Here is a 21,982-nt window from a genome sequence, read left to right as displayed (position 1 = left end):
GCAACATCATTTAAATGAGAGTTCAGCCCCTATGGTAACCCCTTTTGAAAGGGACAACACTCATTAGGATGTATTCATTCTGGAATTTTCCCTTACAAACCAACTGCACTGCTGTGTAATCACGCCTCAGAGGCACCTGTACATGGTACTTCTTGAGGACTGAAGCTACCCCGGTGACCAATTCTGTTCCTCTTTCATGTCTGGTGTTTCAGAAAGTTCAGTGGCCTGATGTCTGATACAGTGGGTTCTTGGGATTTCCATCTGGCCACACACATTCCTCAGAACATAGGTTTATTCTCAGGATGACTTATAGCAAGTGATTCTGGTTTCCAGTCTGGTTGAAAAAAGTGAATATTGAATGTCCGTGCCCAGTTCCTAAAGACTCGTTTCTCTGTGATAAAGCGGTGATGACTACCCTTCCGTCCTCGCTCATGGGAGAGGTACATCGTACATTCATCAGGTCCAAAAGGTTCGTAATAGTGATAAGGTACTGAAGGGTGATTGGGATCCCTGTAGGAGGAAAACAAGATAACTGATTGAAGCAAAAAAAAAAAAAAAAAAAAAAAAAAGTTCCTTTCACAGATTTAGGTGAGATGTTATCTTTAATAAGGTGCTAAGCACAAACCATACTTTCAAGTTAAATGAATTCAACAAACGGTTTTGCTGATGTTTAAGCAATATGCACGTGAAGAGGATCTGAGGCTGTGAAATAAACTCAGCGACCATCATTATCAAACAGCAAGATTAAACGTGAGCCTGTAGGATGTTAAGGCTTTTGGGATTTGCAAACTACATAGTCCTAAGAGCCAGCTATAGTTATGATTTCCACTCTTGCCCCACACAGTCTGTTTAGCACAAACAGCTATGAAGATATTTACAAAACAAAAACACATCATCCTCCTTCCCCAGCCCCACCCCACTCCAAACCCTCCAAGGGCTTCCACTTCCACTAAGAGCATGGCCTACAGGGTGTTCCGTGATCTGGCTCCTCTCCAGAGCCTTCTCCTGACCCACTTGACCTTGTCTGCTATGCTCCCGCCTTACTGGCCTCTCTGGTGGTCATCTCCACCAAGCTGGTCCCTAGTCTGAGGCCTTGGCTCTTGAGGGCAGTCACCTGGCTGGAACGTTCTCCCACCAGCTCACTCCTTCTCACTGCTGGGGATCGATTCAAATGTATCCTGATGCCTGCTCCTTCTCTCTAACTCACTTGCATTTATTTTCCTTGTGGCATTAATCATTCTCTGAAACTGCTGTTGTTGTTTACTTGCTTATTGTCTGTTCATGAGAGCAGGCCTTTGTCTTGTTCTTAGCAGGTGTTCAATAACTATTTTTTGAAGTTCTGTTGTTGAAAGAAATTTATATGGAGTTAGCAGCTAAACAGCAAGCCTCTAAAAACAATTCCTCCTCTAGGTATGGAAAGTGGATGATTCAAGTTTGATCGCACGGGAGAAACTCAGCAGGCACGCCGCCACCATTTTTCTCTTGCTGTTTTAGATGGACAATGTACTCAAACCTAGAGTCTCTACATTGAGAAAGTCCAAATCTTCAACCCCTGCCGTGTAGCCCGAGAGTCCCCATATTTTTTGGTCTCTATATCCCTGTCTCCGTCTCATAGGAGAAACACTGGCTCATTTCTTCAAGGTAATGTGAACAGGATTAACGTGGTGGTGGTGAGCGCCCTGATGTAGGGTTACTAAAATATCTCACCCCCAAAGAGGTCTGGTCTCAGACTGGGTTCCATTCTAGGCCAGTCCACCCCACCTCTTCTGTCTTGAAGTCTAAATGATAAGACCAGTCAAGATATCCCAGCAGATAAATCTTCCTACCTTGACCTACACTCACCAAGCGGCCTTGTTGCAAGACTAAGCTCTTCTTGGTCTCTTCTTGGCACTTCTCTTAAAAAGTGTCCCAGCTTCCTGCAAACCACCTTACAGCACTTGATGCCCTGGGGTCCCCCTCCCAGCACTCAGCTTTACTCTAAGTACAGTAACTTGGTTTCCCAGAGATGCTCATCCTGCTAGATACCTATTCGTTTTCTTCAGAGGAGATCAATACACAAACGGCTTTTAGAGTAGCAAGTTTTCTGGGGTCAGGGATCGAAGTCTTTTATCAAGAGGGGTGTCGAGTTCATGGCTCTGAAGACAATAAACCTTTGAGCTTCCTCTCCTCTGAGGTTAAAGTTCTTCCAGGAAGAGAGATTTACTTTTGTCATGCAGCATTTAAACATTCCTCATCCTGGGTTGGATGCTGCACTGAGTTAATAGTTTGCATCTCTATTATGCCTGTCTCAGAAGTATCTCTATGTTCTATAGTGAGACATCAGATCCCATCCTGTCCAGTTATTATAGAGTTTGCTTATTTACTTACCCTAGAAATTGAAACCCCTTAAAATTTTAATACAAGGTGTTTTCAATATAGAAAGTGCATGGCAGGAAAAATTCAAGTTGGAAAGGACCACTATGAAGAAAAAAAATTTTAAAAAGAGAAATAGAAATTTGTGGGACAAGTCTCCCCAGATTCATATGGCATAATTTGGGGAACCGTGCTAAATTCATGTTGCCATGGTAAACATGGGGTTAAGCTTTTATTCCAGTACGGATCAGGTTTTAAATCTGATTCATCGAAGTTTTGGACATATTATTGGCATCAATCTGACTAAAGAGGCAATCAGGTTTCTAAAAATATCATGAGATTGATTTGGCACCTAGGCATAGAGGGAAATTGGAAACCAGATAAAGGATGCTATAGGATCAATTTCCTTACTCAGGAAGACCATGTCCTTGAATGAAAATGTATCTGGCTCCACACTGATCTCCTAAAGGGAGAATTAAATTTACATATTTGGTTCTTATGGTTTCAAAGGTGTCCAAATAACTGAGGGTTGTCTCCAGGCTTTAAAACTTTGTCCAAATGGCAGAAAAGGGCTTGATGGGACTTAGAAGACAGAGCCGAAGCAACTGCAGGAACAGCTCTCCTGTAGGTTGTCAGCCTGCCATCAGGTGTCGTCCACTGTGCCGTTCAGAAAGCCCTTCCTTCAGAAAGTTCAAGCTTATAATTCCTTAAGCCTTTTTTCCCAAGCCTGACTTTCTAAAGGCTGCCATAGTTTTTTTTTTTTCCCTCCACCTGATCCAAATGAAAACAGCAGTAAAAATCAGCAGACTTTCCACATCAGGAGGCTACTACTGTAAAAGAGAGGATTCTGGAGCTCAGGTTGCTGTCTGGGGTCAGGGGATGCTCAGGGAGTGAAGGTGCAGGGGTGTGGGCTGTGCGGGCATGATAATCACAGAGCCAGTTCTCTAAGTGGCAGCAGCCTCTCATCAGCCCTCCAGGGGCCAGTGGGGGAACAAATCCTGCAGAATAATGTGAAGAAGGCTTGTTTTTTCTCTATAGAGAAAGCAGGTGGGGAGAATGAAAGAACTACCATGTAGTGCACAGGTATTAAAGAAATAACACTGTATATGTTCCACCTCCATAGAGTCTGGTTTAATTGATTTGGAGAGGGTCCCAGGCATAGGTATTTTAAAAAGTGCCTTAGGTTTGAGTATCAAAATAAATAATGGCAGTATTGGATTATAAGTCCCATAAAATAAAACAGAATACTTATCCATGAGTCCATGATGATTTCAATAAATTACTGAATAAATAAATAAATGAAATACAGAATAATTCCAATTAATAATCTAGAAAGAATGAGGGAATAGAAAATCACCATTAGAACAATGCAGTAATTGCTGCAGGCAAGATGCACAGATGAATGGAATATGAAAGAGGAAAAACATGAGGAGAAATAGGTTATTTGCATAAAGTCCCCCCAATGTATTTATTAATAATAGAGGGAAAACTTGTAACTTTACAGTGAGTAAACCTGGCAGACACCACCTTCACCAAGTGACCATGGTTAACATCACCAGTAATAAGACATTCTGACATCATGTACCTCTTGATATGAAATGCTATTGCTTCTGTGGTATCCTTCTCAGTAATGCATAGCCTCAATCTAATAATTAGAAACTATCACACAAATCCAAAGTGATGGACATCCTACAATGACCAGAATTCTTCAAATGTGTCAGAGTCATGAAAGATAAGGAAAGACTGAGGAACTGTCACAGGCTGGAGGAGACTAATGAGACATGATAAGAAAATGCAAAGGGATCCTGGATTGGGTTCTGCAGGAGAAAAATGACATCAGTAGGAAAAATGGTGAAATGTTGATAAAGTTTGAAATTTATTTAAGAGTATTGTACTGGTGTTAATTTCTTAGTTTTGATAATTTTGATAATTGGACCAAAATGGTAACATTAGGGGAAGCTGGGTGAAGGGTATACAGGAACTCTCTGTACAATTTTTGCAACTTTTTCTATAAGTCTAAAACTTTTTCGAAACAAAAAAATTTAAAAAGGTAATAATGTTATAAAGTTCTGTAGGAGATTCTAATATGCAGCCAGGTTTAAGAAGGCTGATTTAGTTAAATACCTGCTAAGCCTCAGTGCTTAGCTTATATTATCTCCTTTATTCTCCATCAGGCGTCTAAGGTTAAGTATCACTACTCCATGTGATGGGTGAGCATCCGGCACCCAGGGTGAGAGTCCTGTGCCTGGTTTAAGCACACAGCCTCACTCATGGGCCATCCAAGATTCTAGACTTGACTCACATAGTGCTCACTACTCCACATAGACTAACATTTAATCCTCATGTCACCCCAGTGAGAGAGGTACTGTTATTACCTCTGTTTTACAAATGAGAAAACTCATACCCAGAGAAATTGAAGAAGTTTCAGGGCCCAGATCTGAACCAAAGCTGTACTCTTAAGAGTGAAGTTCTGTGTCTTGGAAAATTCCTGTGCCACCAGGTGGCTGTCTGCACTAATGGCACCCCAGGTTCCCATCAGCTTGGCACCACATGGTTGAGAGCAACTCTGTCCTTGCTGCATTCTCCCAAGCACCCACCTACAGAGGTGCCCCATGCCTGGTGGGCACTGTGCAGCTGGTCAGGGTGCGAAGCACAGGCCTCATGCTCATCTACAATTCTGCCCGCTGATATCTTATCAATGGCAGCAGGAGTTGGTAATGTGCCATTTTAAATCTTCTAAAGCTAAGCTGTGCAATTGGAAAGAAACCTCGTATCATTAACAGGTAAGGGTGGATATTTCCATTTTTGGGTATGATCTAGGTTGACCCTGATCTCCCAGTTTGGGCTGGACGATCTAGAAGGCTACAAAGATCCCGATGAAAGAATGGTGCTTTTGCTTCTCTTTAGAGCTCTCAGATACTCTCTCCAAACACACTTTTATTCTTGGCATGGTATATAGTACCATATAGCAGGTAGTCAGGAACTGTTTGAGAAATAGTGTTGAATCAGTAGCTGTCAAGTACCTCGGTTGTTTGGAAATTGGCTTGCACTGGGGGTCTTGGGGACAGTATGGAGCATTCAGAAGAAAATGTTCCCCTAAAAGGCCTTCCTACACAGCTGCTTCAGGCCCGGGAGGCCCCATGAACCACCTTTACTCTGCTGCCTCCATTTCTTGTTTTGTTTTTTTTTGGTTTTTGTTTTTTTGCGGTACGGGGGCCTCTCACTGTTGTGGCCTCTCCCATTGTGGGGCACAGGCTCCGGACGCGCAGGCTCAGCGGCCATGGCTCACGGGCCCAGCCGCTCTGTGGCATGTGGGATCTTCCTGGACCGGGGCACGAACCCATGTCCCCTGCATCGGCAGGCAGACTCTCAACCACTGCGCCACCAGGGAAGCCCCCCATTTCTTGTTTTTACAGCCTCTTTTGGAAGGAAACTGCCACACACCTTGGAAGCCAGTGAAATAATACTTGTGTTTCTGGGGCACAAAAGGTGCCGAGAGCCTGCAGCTGTCCACCCGTCATGGGTCAAAGGCCCAGGTGAATCGCCTGAACCCCATATCCACACCCAACTACTCAGGCACCTCAGGTGGTGCCATAACATCTCATACCAGATGAATTGTACCCATGGGAGAGAGGAAGGTAATGAAAACACCCAGTGACCAGTAAGCTGGTCAAATTATAGCAAAGATAGAAGAAGAAATTATGGCAAAGTTAAGCATCTATGAAAAAAAAAGTACAACAATGTATTTTAAGTTCACTTCATAAAATGTGAACCACATGGGTGCATTATATTCCATACCCGTCCTCTGTAAGCATCTGATTCTACAGGGTGGACTGTCACCAAGTAGGAACTTGCCCTGGTATGCTGGCAGCTTTATTAATGTTCACTAGCTAATACCTCTAGCAGAATCAACTCTCTGATATTCACAATACCTTTGAGATGTCCTTCACGTTATGGATAAGATATTAATTTAGTTCCATGACAGTGATCACTCTTGAGTCGTTACTCTGCTAATTAATACTCAAGAAATGATGGGTAACAGAGAGTTGTAAACTTGGTAATGTGTTAAGTATGACCAGAAATATGACTGTTAGATAGAATTTAAATGCTTGGCCCATTATTATCACAAATAATTTACAATGAAAAATGAGATTAAAAATACTCACCATCACTTAGTTTGGAAAGCAATGATAACAGAGCTTTTCCATTGCAATTTATAGTCCATGTAGAGAGAATGGATTTGGCTTCCCATATGGATACGGCATGATTTAAAGGTCTATGTCCCCATAATAATATATTTTGAGGCTGTCTCTGGTGTGACACAACATTAATTTTCTCTGGCTTTCTGAACACTGATGAGACTGGAGTCCAGTGATAGAGGCAGGATGGAGACTGATGCCTCATGCCTGAGGACCCAGTGCTGGCCTTGGCTGGGAATGATACAGGCGGCCACCAGTGACTTCTTTGGGCCCTCGAAATCGGAACTTGCCACTGGCTAATTATACTTTTCACTCACCTGGCACTTTTGATCTTGGAATAAATATAGAATCAGCCTCCTAAACACCATCAAGGAAAGGAAGGTTTTTATTTATTCATTGAGTTAATCAATACTGAATACATACTACGTGCCAGACACAATGGCAAGAGCTAGAGACACAAACGTGGCTTGAGATAGGACCCCTTCCCTTGAGGAGATTACAGGCTGATGAAGGAGATGGACGTGTCACTCAGTGAGCTGAGGCAGAGGGGGAGGTGGCAGAGGCCCCAGTAGGGGCCCAGGTGGGGTCTGACTCAGATAGGAAGGCAAGGAAAGCTTGGAGGAGGAGGACCTCCAAAGCAGTGGAGGGAGGGGTTAAGAGTTTTGGCTCTTGAGCCCTGAAGACCTGAATTCAAATCCCAGCTCCATCACTTACCTGCTCCATGACTTTGGCCAGCTGTTTCATGTCCTCAAGCTTCATATGTAAAATGACGATAATAATAATGTTTATCTCCTGGGATTATCATAAAGGTTCCATGAAATGGCACCTGTACTTGTACTCAGCACAGCACCAGCGTGTGGTATGTGCAGAAAAAATATCAGCCATTAATATAACGGTGAAGAACCGGTAGTGATCAGCCAGATTAAGAAGGAGGGGATGGATGTTCCGAGATGAGGGCAAAGGGGCAGGTGTGTACAGGGTGAGCTCCTTCTTAAGTTCCTCAGTACGGCTAAAACAAGTCTGTGAGTAGAGGAGATGAGACTAAGGTGGCTGCAGATTTCAGATCCTGAGGGCTTGTGTGCTAAGCCAGGGAGTGTGAACTTTCTTCTAAAAGCTGTGGAGACCTATGGAGGGGTTTAAGTGGTAGAGTCAGACTTGTGGTTGGTCCAACAGCACAGTGGTGTTTGGAGTGGAAGGAGAAAGACCAGAGTTGGAGAGAGCGGTCAGGAGGCTATTGCAGCACCAGATTAAGGAGGAAACGGCTGCACGCCAGTCACATGACTTTTAGTCAGTGTTAGATCCTGCCAGGTTTCGAATAACATGTCCTTCATCTGCCACCATGGCCACTTATACATTCACTGTTTCCATTTGTGGTTTTAAATATGAACGTGGGGTTATCCATCTCCCTAAGGAGTCCATGTGCTTAGTAGTTTAGAGGCTACTGGAAATCTTCTTGCCAATGAATGATTCCTGGAAGTAAGCCAGGCCCTTTGGGTGGAAGGGATGAGAAGGCCAGACCTCCAGGAGAGATGGATGGAAAATGACAGCTCCAGGCTTGTAGGAGTGGACCCACCCACACGTCTTAGAAGTCAGGCACTCATGGATTGCTCAGCTGTCTGCTCCCAGGATATAATTTAGTCCCCTACTGCACCTCCTTAGATGTCCCAGCATAGAGCAGCTGACATTCCCTTTGGGTCACTGCCACGCTAAGCTGATGGAAATGACTGCAGAAGCAGTCCAGGGTTTGGTCCTTCTGTGCCTTGGTTTCCTTGGCAAGGAGAAGGTGATGACTCTATTCTCCTTAAAAGTGTGTGAGAGGGCTTCCCTGGTGGCGCAGTGGTTGAGAGTCTGCCTGCCGATGCAGGGGACACGGGTTCGTGCCCCGATCCCGGAAGATCCCACATGCCGCGGAGCGGCTGGGCCCGCGAGCCATGGCCGCGGAGCCTGTGTGTCCGGAGCCTGTGCTCCGCAACGGGAGAGGCCACAGCAGTGAGAGGCCCGCGTACAGCAAAAAAAAAAAAAAAGTGTGTGAGAGTGTGATTTAGTTTGGAAAGCGGCATGACCGTATCTTAGACCAGAGGTCATCAAGGCTGTCAGTGTTCTTATTTGCCATGGGACCCTTTGTGATATGAGAGTTCATAGGTAAAACAGAGAGAAGTTCATCTGCTGTCGATGAAGTGAGGCAGGAGGGAGCAATGTTCTTTCATCTTAACTCCTTGCCCTTGTTCCACCGGATCAGGTCAGGAGAAAGCCAGAGCTGGATGTTTCAATAAAGCCCTGCGGGTCAGAGACTACTGACAGGCAGAACGTGAATATTTTCTCCCACAGGAACCTTGGGAACCTTCTGTCCCTTATGACTGAATTGTGTCCAAGTAACACGCAGGAGACCGAAGGCAGGAACCCTGTCTCATTCATCTTTGATTATGTCCCTAAGTGCGCAACACAAATTAGGTGAATGAATCAAAGTCTCTGTGATTTGTTTAGTAAATGACTTCCTAGTTGTATCTCAAAGTCTGGAAAGGTTAATTTACCCAAAAAGAGCAGTTGGCTCTCCTTTGGTTTGCTGAACTCTGGCCCCATGTGCCTAACTCTTCATTCTAGTGAGAAACTGGGCATAAAGGAGCCACAGAATGGGGGGGTCTGCTGTGAGCAGCCCGTGGGGTGTCCTGCAAGGAGCTGGAGGGAAAGTGGGACCCAATTCACATGGGAGCCTTTCGTGTCATTGGCCCTCCCTGCCAACCAAGCACCGTTCATTAGTGCTCGCCAGACAGTTCCTTAAAATGTGTTCATGGGTGCACACCTGCAGATGAGTGAGCCATTTCTCCTCGTAAATTTATCCACGCTTAATGTACACCAGCACCGTGCCAAGCATTCCTCATCTATTACGTCATGGAATTATCATATAACCCCGTGAGGTAAGTACTAATGTCATCATCACCTGCAGACGTGGAAACTACGGCTTCTGAGACGGTCATTAAGTAACCTGCCCATGGTAACTAAGGCTCAGTGAGGTTGAATAACTTTCTCAAGGTCACACAGCTTCTGACCTTGAGAAATATGGCTCATTTTCGGTCATATAAACACCCTTTGACTACAGCACGAGAGAGAGAGGACAGGGCCATTCATTCACTCGGTATGTATGGAGCATCTGCTATAGGCCAGGACGGTACTGATCTACTGTCCTGTGCACCACGACTCCAACAGTGATCCCAACACACAAAAGCCTCTGCCCTCAAGGTGTTTATATTCTGGTGGACTCAACCAGAGTGAGGTCTGTCATCTCACAAAAGCTTCCCTACCACTTTTGGCCCTGGTGATATCTTATCTCCCTAAGTCCTACAGCTCATGACACTTGTACCCTGCTGGCCTTAGAGTTCTTAGCTTCTTTCAAAATCAAGACAAAGGGGGAATGATCAGACTAGTAGCTGGATTAACTTATAAGTTGCTTTTTCATTTTCTGGTGGTGATACTGTTTGCAAGAGTCATTTTGACTCCAAGTGGCTTTGCTGTGCTTGTTAGATTTCTGTGTGGATAAGGCTTATCGTAAGCCTCCAGGAAGCAAGAGCTGTGGCCTGTTCTTTGAACCCCCCAAAAATTCTTGGTACCTTTCAGGGCAATTCTCAAGGGCTTAGGATAATATTAATAATTATTTTATATATTTTATGTATAATATTAAAGTAGTAGTAATACTAATGTTATTAATCATCTTTCCTGAGCACTAACTGTGTGCTGGGCACTGTGTCAAAGGTTCTACAGCCATGATTTCATTTAATCCTCACCATGACCTGTTTGCTTTTATTATTATTTTCTTATGCCCATTTTGCAGATGAGGACAGCAAGATTCAAGGTCACCGGTAGGAACTGGGTGCCTGGTGGCTCAGCCCATGTGTCCTGGATGTGAAGATGAAAGGAACCTGGGAATCAGTCTGTGCTGCTCCTGCTCTGTCCCTTCTTATCCTTCCTAAACAGGCATCAGGACCGAAGAGGATGCTGTCACCAGCCTAACCCTCTGAACCAGAGGAAGGACACCCAGCACACTTCTTCACTCTCTCTGATAGGACACTGGGGTTAGGGATCCTTCTGATGAGTTCTGGCTGAAAGCATCTTATGAGAACAACTGTTGAACCTTTGGGATGGTGGCTGAGGAACAGAAATTCAGAGCGGCTGCCAACTTACGGTGCACAGACAGTATCTTGACTTCCTTGCTAGTGTCATTGTATAAATTGTTCCCATCCTAAGTGCACCAAGCTGTGATGAACTAACTCTGAGTAAGAGAAATGACAGGTTAACTTGCTTTTCATTTGTTTTCCATAATACGTGCAATATTTCCTTGAACACTTTAAGTCAATAACATTTCAATTTATTCATGCTCTTTTTCTCCGGTGCCCTAATGGCAATATTACATAATTATATCTGCCGTCTAACCATCAGCTTTGATGGCTCTTTGCATGCCCAAAGGGGCCACTGTCACTGCCTTTGTTAGCCTGTTGGTGGCCACAGCCTTTGTTAGCCTGTTGGTTTGAGGAGGCAGTTTGCTTTTTTACACCATCTTACCTACATTTATTTATTTATTTATTTTGCGGTACGCGGGCCTCCCACTGCTGTGGCCTCTCCCACCGCAGAGCACAGGCTCCGGACGCACAGGCCCAGTGGTCGTGGCTCACGGGCCCAGCTGCTCCGCGGCATGCGGGATTCCCCCGGACCGGGGCACGAACCCGCGTCCCCTGCATCGGCAGGCGGACTCTCAACCACTGTGCCACCAGGGAAGCCCCATCTTACCTATTTTTTTGCACAGAGGTTGTTAAAGGGGAAAACAAGGCCAGTGCATTAAGTGATGAGGAACTGGGTGAGGATCCAAGCTCACTCTGGCCATGTACTAGGCGCTGTTTCAAGCACTTTACATGTATTCACTTATTTAATCCACCTCCAGTCCTCTGAGGCAGAGTCTATTATTATCATCACATCCACTTCTAATGGAGAGGAAGCTGAGACAGAGAGAATGAGCGACCTACTCAAGGTCGCCCTAGGTTAGTAAGTGGCAGTGCTGGGCTTTGAACCTGTGCCGTCTGTGTCCAGGCTCCACCCCCTTCCTTACTACATTATGTCTTCCCTGGGGATGCATGAGTCCAGGCAGATTTCAAAGGCCTGCTCTGTCCACCCCTTTCCTTCTCCCCTGTGACCTGACTCTTACATATATAAACTAGTACTGCTGCTGTGTGGTCTTTGGGTTAAAAAGGGTGGGAGAAAAGTGGCAAAGTGATAATGGCACAATTAAGTATGCTTCATCATTCTTGCATCAAACTTCCAAATGGTAGACTTTGCCTAAAGGCTCACGGCCTTTGAGAAGTTGTTAGGTTTAAAACACATGAAGGTATAAGCAAGCATAAATTTTACTGAACAAGTTTAAAATGCCCTCCCACCCCAGATCTTACCATTTGAAGATCATGACTGAGGCCATGTGTACGTCAGCAGGCATGCCTGAAAACTAGGAAACTTTCTGATTTTATTGGCATCGCTCCTTTAGGTTACAGGAAAATTTCAATTGGCCTTCCACAAATCAGGCCCTGAATATTTCTCAGTGTGTCTGTTAGTACACACCGAACTCTACCTGGGCACATGCCAGGAGGTAACTTAAGGTAGCAACAGAAATTACTATTACATCAAAATAATTATGCCTGTGCTTTTGGTCTTAGAAACACAAACCGAGGCTACTGATGTGGAAAGGGAAAGAGACTAAGAGGAATATTTTAATTTTGGAAAACAGGCCTTAACCGTCAAAGAAATTGCCCTCTTTAATTCATTAAAAATTACCACGTTCCTTTCAAATGAGAATAAAACTAATATATTTTTTAATGAATGAATGAATTAATTTATTTGGGGCTGCATTTGGTCTTTGTTGCTGTGCACGGGCTTTCTCTAGTTGTGGTGAGCGGGGGCTACTCTTCATTGCAGTGCGTGGCTTCTCATCGCGGTGGCTTCCCTTGTTGCAGAGCACGGGCTCTAGGGCGCGGGCTTCAGTAGTTGTGGCTCACAGGCTCTAGAGCTCAGGCTCAGTAGTTGTGGCTTACAGGCTTAGTTCTCCGTGGCATGTGGGATCTTCCCAGACCAGGGATTGAACCCATGTCCCCTGCATTGGCAGGCGGATTCTTAACCACTGCGCCACCAGGGAAGTCCCCAAAACGAATATTTCTTAATGCTTGTTCATAGTTAATATTATGCCAATTACTGCATTACTTTTGGTTGATAAATATTCAGAGGATTAATGAAGCCCACAAGATGGATTAATTCTCCAGCAGTACAAACAAAAACTTTCAATATTTTATATCACATAATTAAATGCTGTTTGTTGTTTCTAGAACCAGGACTTGGGACTTGTTAATTAATTGCTTCAAGAAGACAGTAAGACATGTTTCATGGTTGATAGTTGGAATCAGATATTTATAAACACTGCACAACACTGCTGATGAATTACATTTGCAGAATAAATCCTACCTGCAGAAGTCTGGGGGCACCATGCCATAAACATTGATCCTGTCACAGAGCTCCAGGGCAATCGTCATTGTGAACCAGCCAGTGCTGAGCCAAGTGTTGGAGATCTTCCTGGAAGGAACAACAGTTAAGTCTACAAGCTGGTAAAATAATCATTATACCCACTCCATCTTAAATCTTTTCTGGAACAAGGCTGACTTTAAACACACATACTCTCTCTCTCCATTTGGTAAATTCTCTCTCTCTCTCTCTCTCTCTCTCTCTCTCTCTCTCTCTGCTAAAGCTGGAACTTTAGCAGATAGAAATCTGTTACTAATACCACCATATTCCATGATAATATGATAAATGATGTCAACGGTCCATCATGGTGGATTCTCAAGGGACTTCTACACAGTCAAAATGATGATCAATGTTTCAATGCTTAAGTGCAAATTCTTACCACTCAATTTCTTGTAAGATGACAATCCTCGTGTGTTGGCTCTTTATTAACTAGAATACTTGACTAGCTATAAGTTTTCTTTTTTCTCCAAGCAGGGTGGATGAGGAAGAGCTTACTAAGTGTGAATAAACACAGTTGTCTTTAGCTATCAATTAATCAACTGATCGACCAAATGATCTTAGGGTAAAAGCTTGCCTTCAACTAGACTAATTAACACCAACATCTTGACTGAATGTCTTTCCTTAGAAGGAGTACATTCATTTGGGAATGGGCTAATGACCAGAGGAAAAGGGACACAGGGATACTTATGTTTAGTTGAGCATTTGCTTTATTTTACCTCAGAACAGTCCGAGCCCTGTGAAATTTTGTATTCAAAGACCAAAAATGGACATAATTTAAGGAATAAATCGGTGGGTTCCAACATTCATTCATTTGCCCATTCAAACATCTGTATTGAGCCCTAACCACACACCAAGTCTAAGGGTAATCGTGGAGACACAACATCAAGGTCTAATTTGACTTGTGCGGATGGCTCGGTCCACCACGCCACGCTGCTGTGGATATTAATTTCAATTCTTCGGGGGTTGCTGCATTTACTTTTTTTTTCAGGGCTTGTGGCATGCCTCATTAGCCAGTTTCAAACACCTTATCCCCAAGGTCAGACTGTCTGACTTTGCCCAGCCATAGCACCGTATGTGATGTGAATGAAAGAGTAGCAGGAAAGCTTTTCTACTTGCACTGCATAGCACCCCTCTTTGAAAAGGAAGAGTTTTTGTTAAGCAGTTTGCATTATTTCCATTTCACATAAGGAATAACAACCAAAAAAGGCATTTTAAGATGTCTTTTGTTTTCTCACATACCTGACAGGAATGGGTAATTTAGTCATTCCTGAGTTTGTGGCTTCAACTTTCTAGTTCTTAATTCCTTTACTCATTTTTATTTTCCATTCCATTGTATCTGGATCCAGTAATATCCCAGGAAGTACATTAAAAAAATTCTCAAGATGGAAATAGCATGGATTTGTATCTTACTAGTTTCTGTTATTCACCAGCTAAATGACCTGAGGCAGGTTATTGCTGTTCTTTGAACCTTGATTTCTTATCTAGAAAGCAAGCATGGGAAGCTCTATCTTCCTGTGCTATTTCTAGGACTAAAGGAGAGAACATCATAAAAAGTTATCTAGTCTGGTGTGTTGATACATCAAGATCCCTTCCTCCCCTCTTGGTTGCTAGGTTGGAGCAAATGAAATAAATAATTCAACCATTACTCCCAGTGCTTTTTAACACACACAAAACAACTGATATCCTTCCAACACTGTTACTGACTCTTGTGTAGGAGCCATCATCAGTAGTCAGGGCAGTACAGTAAGTCCCTTACATACGAACTTTCAAGTTGCAAACTTAAAGATGTGAACGTGTGTTCGCATGTCCAATCACATGTTAGTTCACGTGTCTGGCATACATAGTCACATGTGTGCATCCTCTACAAGTGGTTGTGCTTTCTTGTACTTTACTGTACAGTACTGTATAGAGTACAGTAGTACAGTATCTTTATTACAATCTCAGGATGTCATCTATGATGAGGAAAAAAGAGCTACTACCCAGACATTACTGGATTTTTTTTTTCAAGAGGATAGATAGAATTGAATCCAGCAAGGGAATGGAACTTGTGCCATCAACATCGGGCATGAGTGAAATTGCAGCTTGCCCTCCATCTCCTATTGCTGATGATCCTTCAGCTCTACCATCTCCCACCTCCTCTCCCTCCCCTAGTCAGTAAGTCTTCTTGCCTGTTCACTAGATGCCAGCTTCTGTATACCAGCTGTTGTACTGTACTACTGTACTTTTCAAGGTACGGTACTGTAAGATTAAAAACTTTTTTTAATTTTTTGTGTTTGTTTTTTTATGTATTATTTTTGTGAAAAGTATTATAAATCTATTACAGTACAGCACTATATAGCCGATTGTGTTAGCTGGGTACCTAGGCTAACTTTGTTGGACTTACGAACATATTGGACTTATGAACACACTCTCAGAACGGAACTTGTTCATATGCAGGGGACCTACTTTAATTAGAAAATTCTGGAGCCTCCAGACTACATAGGTATTAACAATCCCCCTTGTTTTTCACCAGGGCTCTAAATTCAGAAGACCTCTGGGACTGAAGGAGGTGGGACAGAGCAGAGCTGACTGAATGGGAGAGCGGAAGAGAAGGCAGTGCCTTGACTCAAGTTAGACCTTGTCTTCACCAAGGCTGTGACCTTGAGATGGCAGGTTGTTCTAGACTTAAACTGGGAGAGTGAATAACTGGAATGATGTGGAGCCCAGGAGGAGAATGACAGCTTACTTATACCCCCAGATTTCTGATCCAAGAATCACACTTATGTCCCTATGCTTTTGAGTTGTAGGAAACACTAAGAGGGCTTTTCCCAGTGGCAGAAACTTCCCTACAACTTTGGCTTTCTTTTGTGTGATGTAGTAGAAATCACAAGCCACAGCCTGAAATATAGGGGGATGTGACTCTACAGCAAAAGATTTAATGGGTAAAAATGGGGAGAATAAAAAGTGGAGGACTAAAGAAACTAAGGTGAACATTTCTTTAAAGTTCCACTTAAAATTCCGCGGACTTGCGAAATAGTAGTCTTTTGGGATCACATGCTATAGAAATGCAACTGCTTTGTGCTGCCGTTCTAAAAAGATTTGAACTCTTTTTCCAACAAAGGAATATCTAGTGTTTTTACACTTAATCAGCTGTAATGAAGGAATATGAAGAGCTGTCATGCGCTAATTAGGGAAAATTATCAGATATTCTTTTATATGATGAAGTAGCACACTGAGCTGATAATGCTATAGTACACACTAAATTACAATTAAAGGTCTTTCTGCTCCACCAGAATCTCATTTATAATCTCTATGAAAATATTCTTCCTGCAGTTATTTCATTTATACTTCTTTTATCTAATTACTACAATATTGGTTCTGAATCATATTTTCCTAATGTACCCTATTCAATTATAAAGTTATTTTCAAGTGCAGTTACTTTCTAATATCAAAGAATACCACTTGGCCATCTATGTCATTTGTCATGCTTCTTAATTGCAGATTGTTCCTGAGACATTTTTTTTCTCCACTTTTAAGTAGGGTGAAATTTCCATAAATCAAAATCTATTGAATTATCTCATTTCTTCAAAATATTAGCCTGAAATGAATGTCCTGATTATGAGATTGCAAAATTAGATATTCCATACTTTGTGTATCTTTAATCCATGCCACTGTTTTGTTAGGTTTCAAGAAAAGCATACACAGAGGCAATACTGTTAGACCCTAAGTGTTTTGTGTTTTAGTTTATAGAAATAGTTTTGTTCTGATGGGCTGTTTCTGACTTTGTTCTTTAGCTTGGAGTAGACTGAAGATTAAGAATATGGCCACATGAGAGTATTGAGTCAATACAATATTAACTTCTTTAAGACAGTTTCTTAAAGGTAAGAGGCACAAAGATTCTAAAAGTTGACTGTGTACTTTGGCCTCCTACAAATCCATCAGTGTGATTCCCTGTGTGGGGACTGCATGGATCCTAGGAGATGGATGAGAAGCCTGGTAGCCAGTCCATGAAATTTTATCTGTCTCTTACCATCTGGGCTCACTAAGGACACAGGCTTATTGAGGAAAATGTTTTCACTGGTCAGAATTTAATGAATTTAGTGAGTGTGTTATGTCTTGATGTGAGATTGTTTCCTAAAGATGTAAGGATGCAATGACTAGTCTCCAAGTTTTCAACTTAATCCCTTAAGAAGATCCAGAGCAATGTGTAAATATCCTAAATAGCTAACACTGCAGCAGTGTTTCAGAAATACTTAAATTTAGCAAACAACCATTAAACTCAAAAGAGAGAAGTGTTTTCTATTGAGAGTCTTTCTACTTATTTTGAATTTTCCAACCAGAAAAAAATGAAACTGTAAATAACTTCCCTCATTCTCCTTCTCTTATAAAGTGCTCTCTTGGTTAAATAACTCATTCAAATGAGCAACAGTCTCTTATTTGTGGTTTTTAAAGGACAGTAAGTGACTGGATTTCATGACAGCATGTGATGACGACCAGGATCCCCCATGTGATCTACTGGCTGGGCTAACCATGGAGTCACCTGGGCTTCCAGGGAAGGAGGCCACAGTGCCAGTGGCCAGGTCCACCTCTCCTCAGTCCATCAGATGCCATGCCCACTTTTGCCTGGACCAGCCCTCAAATGGTCACAAGGTTTTAAGGATTTAAAAAGAAAGCTCTTCCCTGCAAAGAATTTGGGAATGATGGGCTTTGGTCTTTCTTTAAGACTCTGTTCTTCATAATGAGCTGCCTAAGCTGGCCAAAAGGATTTAGTACTTCACATTCTTTACTTATTGTATCTCTTTAGTTTTAAGATAAGAAATTGACGCAGGAACAGTTTTTGTAAGGGAGGGGGTAAATTACATCATTAAATGTGTATTAGTTATAAACATATGTGTTTTAGAATTAAGGAAATGAGGAAATTTAATTATTAGACTGGTCCTATGAGGCCTAGTCACTATGCCCTTTTCACATGTGAGGTCACTGAAATGTTAGCTATCTTGTCCAAGGCCATATAACTAGTGAGGGACAAAGAATACCAACCCAGAGCTGTGTGTTTGGACTATACCACACTGCTCCTTTCAATACCTATAGCTGTCCTTTTCTTTACGTAGATTTGGCCAGCTCCTCACCCTTTATCTCTGCTGCCTCTCTGGCTACTCCCCGCCAGCACTCCTGTTGCAGCCACAGGGACTCTTCTCCAAACCCCTGGAAGTCCTCTCACCTCCGAGCTCTTATACCCATAAGGATGTTTCTCTCTCCCCTTCTCAGGTTCTTCTTTACCTGGATAAATACTTATTGGCCTAGGTCTCAGCTTAAATACACCTTTTGGAGAAAGTCCATCACACCCTCATCTTCTAGACCAGTGCTTTTCAAAAGATTTTGACCTATAGTCAGAAATACATTTTACCTCATGATTGAGCATATATGCTCACATGTATTGTACATGGTTTTCATTTCATTTTAGTTTTCTAAAGTGTGTAATTTAGTTTTTTTTTTAATATATTCACAGAATTGTGCTATCATCATCCCTATCTAATTCCAGGGCAATTTTATCACTTCAGAAGAAGACCTTGTATATGTATATTTCTATGTATAAAACCGAAACAAATTTTATCCCATGAAATAATACTTTGCCTTACTTACTATAGGAGATGAATGCTGGTATTGTCTGTTTTATTCCATTCTTTCCATTACATTAAAAAAAATCTTGCAGTGACTCAATACATACATTTCATGTTCCATTACTGAATTGTAAGCAACAGTTTGGTAAGCCTTGTCCTAGACTACGGCAGGTCTCTCTGTCCCACTGGTCATAGCACCGTTTTCTTCCCCTCACATGACCTAGCACACTGGCCACTACTTGGTGAATATCTGCTGGCCCTGTTAAGACTACATTCTGGGAGGGCAGGGTCTAGATCTGCCTTATTTCTGACTGTGTATATCCCCAGTACCAGGTGCAGTGAAGTAGTAGGTACTCAATAAATATATGTTGACTGAATAAATATTTGCCTTTGAAAGAGAAAAATAACCCCATACACTTCTTTTTGGTTAGTGTTCACACAAGTAAAATAAAACGCAATAAACTGGGCTTCCCTGGTGGCACAGTAGTTGAGAGTCCGCCTGCCAATGCAAGGGACACGGGTTCGTGCCCCGGTCAGGGAAGATACCACGTGCCGCAGAGCGGCTGGGCCCGTGAGCCATGGCCGCTGAGCCTGCACGTCTGGAGCCTGTGCTCCGCAACGGGAGAGGCCACAGCAGTGAGAGGCCCGCGTACTGCAAAAAAAAAAAAAAAAAAAAAAGCAATAAACCTATTATCTTGCACTTACTACCAGTGTAAGCCAGGAGCAGTTTTGCCTCATCCTCCAGAGTAGGGATTTGGCCCTGAATTATCTGTATAAATGTCTCAGTGCTTCCTTTCACTTTGCCCTATAAATTCAGCTTCAGCAGTCCAGTCTCCAGGAGGACCCTACCGATGAGCTCTATAGATGGCATGAGCAGTGTGGTCACAACAAAAAGCACTTAGCAAAAGCTTTTAGAAATAAAATAATGCCACTTGCAGCAACATGGATGGAACTAGAGATTATCATGTCAAGTAAAGTAAGTCAGAGAAAGACAAATACCATATGATATCATATATATGTGGAATCTAAAAAAATAATATGAATGAACTTATTTATAAAACAGAAACAGACTTACAGACTTAGAAAACAAATTTATGGTTACCAAAGGGGATAGTGGGGGAAAGATAAATTAGGAATTTGGAATTAACTACTAGTATATATAAAATAGATAAATAACAAGGACCTAGTGTAGAGCTCAGGGAACTATATTAAATATCTTGTAATAACCTTTAGTAGAAAAGAATCTGAAAAATATATATATATTATATATGTATGTGTATATATATAAAAATTATATCTCGATAACTGAATCACTTTGCTATACACCTGAAACTAACACAACACTGTAAATTAACTATACTTCAATTTTAAAAATGGTTAAAAATTAAAGAAAAAGAAGCTTAAGGAGATGAGCTTATCTGACATAAGCATAAAAAAAAAAGCTTTGCTTTTGTTGAATCAGCCAGCAAGGACATTTCCTCACCCTCCCCTGGACCCCGGGCACCCCCTGCCTGCGCCTCTGTACCTGTCTTTGCCGGTCTCGCGCTTGAAGAGCTCATCAAACTGCAGCATCTTGTGGCGCGTGATCATGAAGGCCTTCAGCCGGGGCAGCACCTGGCTCAGGAGCTGCAGGTTGTTGTAGACCTGGCCCTTGCCGTCGCGCCGCATGTAGCTGCTGGGGCCCCAGAAGATGAACACAGTGCCCTGGCTGACGTTGAGCAGGTCGTGGCGGTTGCGGAGGATTCGCTGGAGGCTGGAATGCGCGATGACCCTCAGGCTGGTGCGATTGCCCACGTCGTGCCCGTAGCCGCGCGTAGGGGCGTCGTTCATGCGGATGACGCACTCGGTCTGGTCAATCCGGGGGCCTCGCAGGCTGCGCAGTAGGTGCCCCGAGCTCGTTACCAGGGCGCAGTCCCTGCAGTGCATTTTCAGGGGCTGCAAGAAGGGGGAGAAGGACCCCATCAGCGGCAACACTCGCTTGGCACCAGCAGGTCACTTCCCTGCCTCCGAGGGCTGCCATCTTCGCTCTTCTCCCTCCTATGCAAGAATGCATCCCTTCTGCTATTACCCCATCCACCCCTACATTCTCTTCCAGACTGGTGACAGGGAGTACTGGACAACAGGGAAAGAGAGCCAGGGGTGACCTGTTGACCACTGGGCTCTGGGCTTTACTGATATTAATAGATCAAATCATCATATCAACCCAGCAAGCTTGCTGTTACTGCCATTTTACAAATAATGATACCCTAGACTCAGAGATGTTGAAAAATTTGCCCAGAGATGCATAACTAGCAAGTAATGAAGTCATGCTTTCAAACCCAGGTCTTTCTGAATCCAAAGTTACCCCCAAGTTGAAGAAAACACTATACTACAATTTGCTGTGACACTAGTTTTAATGCTCTTAACTCACCTTATTGGAAGTTAAGCATGTATCAGTGTTCTTGGATGCTGTACAAATATGTTTATCCTAAATAGACATCGTCTAAGAATCATGTGAGAAAAGACATACAAATTGTAACCCTTCAGAAGCCATAATTTTGAAATGAAAATTAGGAGAGTTTCTCCCAGTTTAAGGGGAGAGGGAGAGAAATTAAGCCAGTCCATCTTCAAAAATGTAAAGAAAGCCTCAAGCTCATCCACCGTACTCGCGCCCTGTGGAAGCCCTGGCCCTATGGTGCCCACCAGGGACAACGCCAATGACAATGCTCATTTCAACATCCTGAACCAGTGATGTACTTTCTGAACACCTACATTCTTACAAGTTAAACATTTCCCTGTTCATGTTTCATGAGAAATATCTCTCAGTTGCTGTTTGAAGATAATGTAATTAGGGTCGGAGGCCCAGGCCAGCAAGTGCACAAAAAAATGATAATCAAGAATGTTCTGAAGGACAGTTGCACTGTTAGATTTTCCCCAGAGCCTCTACCCTTCCTCTCTGTTAACTCTGAACTAGACGCACTGGCTCCCTGCACAGTCTCAGAAAACTGGATCCAATTTAGTGTTGCGTATATACAGTCTTGTATTTTCTCTTGGAGTTTCCTAAGCCATAGCTCTGTCTTCCGAACCAGACAGAGAGCACCGAGGGCGGTCACCTTCCCTCACTGCAGAGTGGCCAAGGGCACCCACACAGGATGGTCCAGGTGTGTCTACACTACCTGTCAGCTATGGGACCTTGGCAAGTCACTAACCTCTGCAAGTCTCACTTTTCTCATTTTTAACCAAGGATAATTAATGCCCCATTCCACTTTGATAGAATTAAAATGTACACAGTGGTAGGTTGAG

General features: G+C 43.0%; 1 protein-coding gene across 2 annotated transcripts in view; it reads right to left on the bottom strand.

The window, feature by feature from the left end:
• Positions 1 to 278: 278 nt before the first annotated feature.
• Positions 279 to 21,982, bottom strand: part of ST6GALNAC5 (ST6 N-acetylgalactosaminide alpha-2,6-sialyltransferase 5) — a 182,690-nt gene continuing 160,986 nt past the window's right edge. The window contains exons 3-5 of one of the 2 annotated variants that reach the window (XM_060084633.1): positions 20,226 to 20,635; positions 13,044 to 13,151; positions 279 to 510 (exon numbers count right to left, since the gene is read on the bottom strand). In XM_060084633.1, the coding sequence (XP_059940616.1) occupies positions 279 to 510; positions 13,044 to 13,151; positions 20,226 to 20,635 (750 nt within the window). Of the gene's footprint in view, positions 511 to 13,043; positions 13,152 to 20,225; positions 20,636 to 21,982 lie in introns of those variants that run through there. The other variant, XM_060084643.1, reaches the window with a different exon arrangement.

This window comes from Mesoplodon densirostris, chromosome 2, assembly GCF_025265405.1.
Source record: "Mesoplodon densirostris isolate mMesDen1 chromosome 2, mMesDen1 primary haplotype, whole genome shotgun sequence".
Lineage (NCBI taxonomy): Eukaryota > Metazoa > Chordata > Mammalia > Artiodactyla > Ziphiidae > Mesoplodon > Mesoplodon densirostris.
The sequence above is the reverse complement of the archived record's forward strand: the minus strand, read 5'-3'. Positions and strand labels throughout refer to the sequence as shown.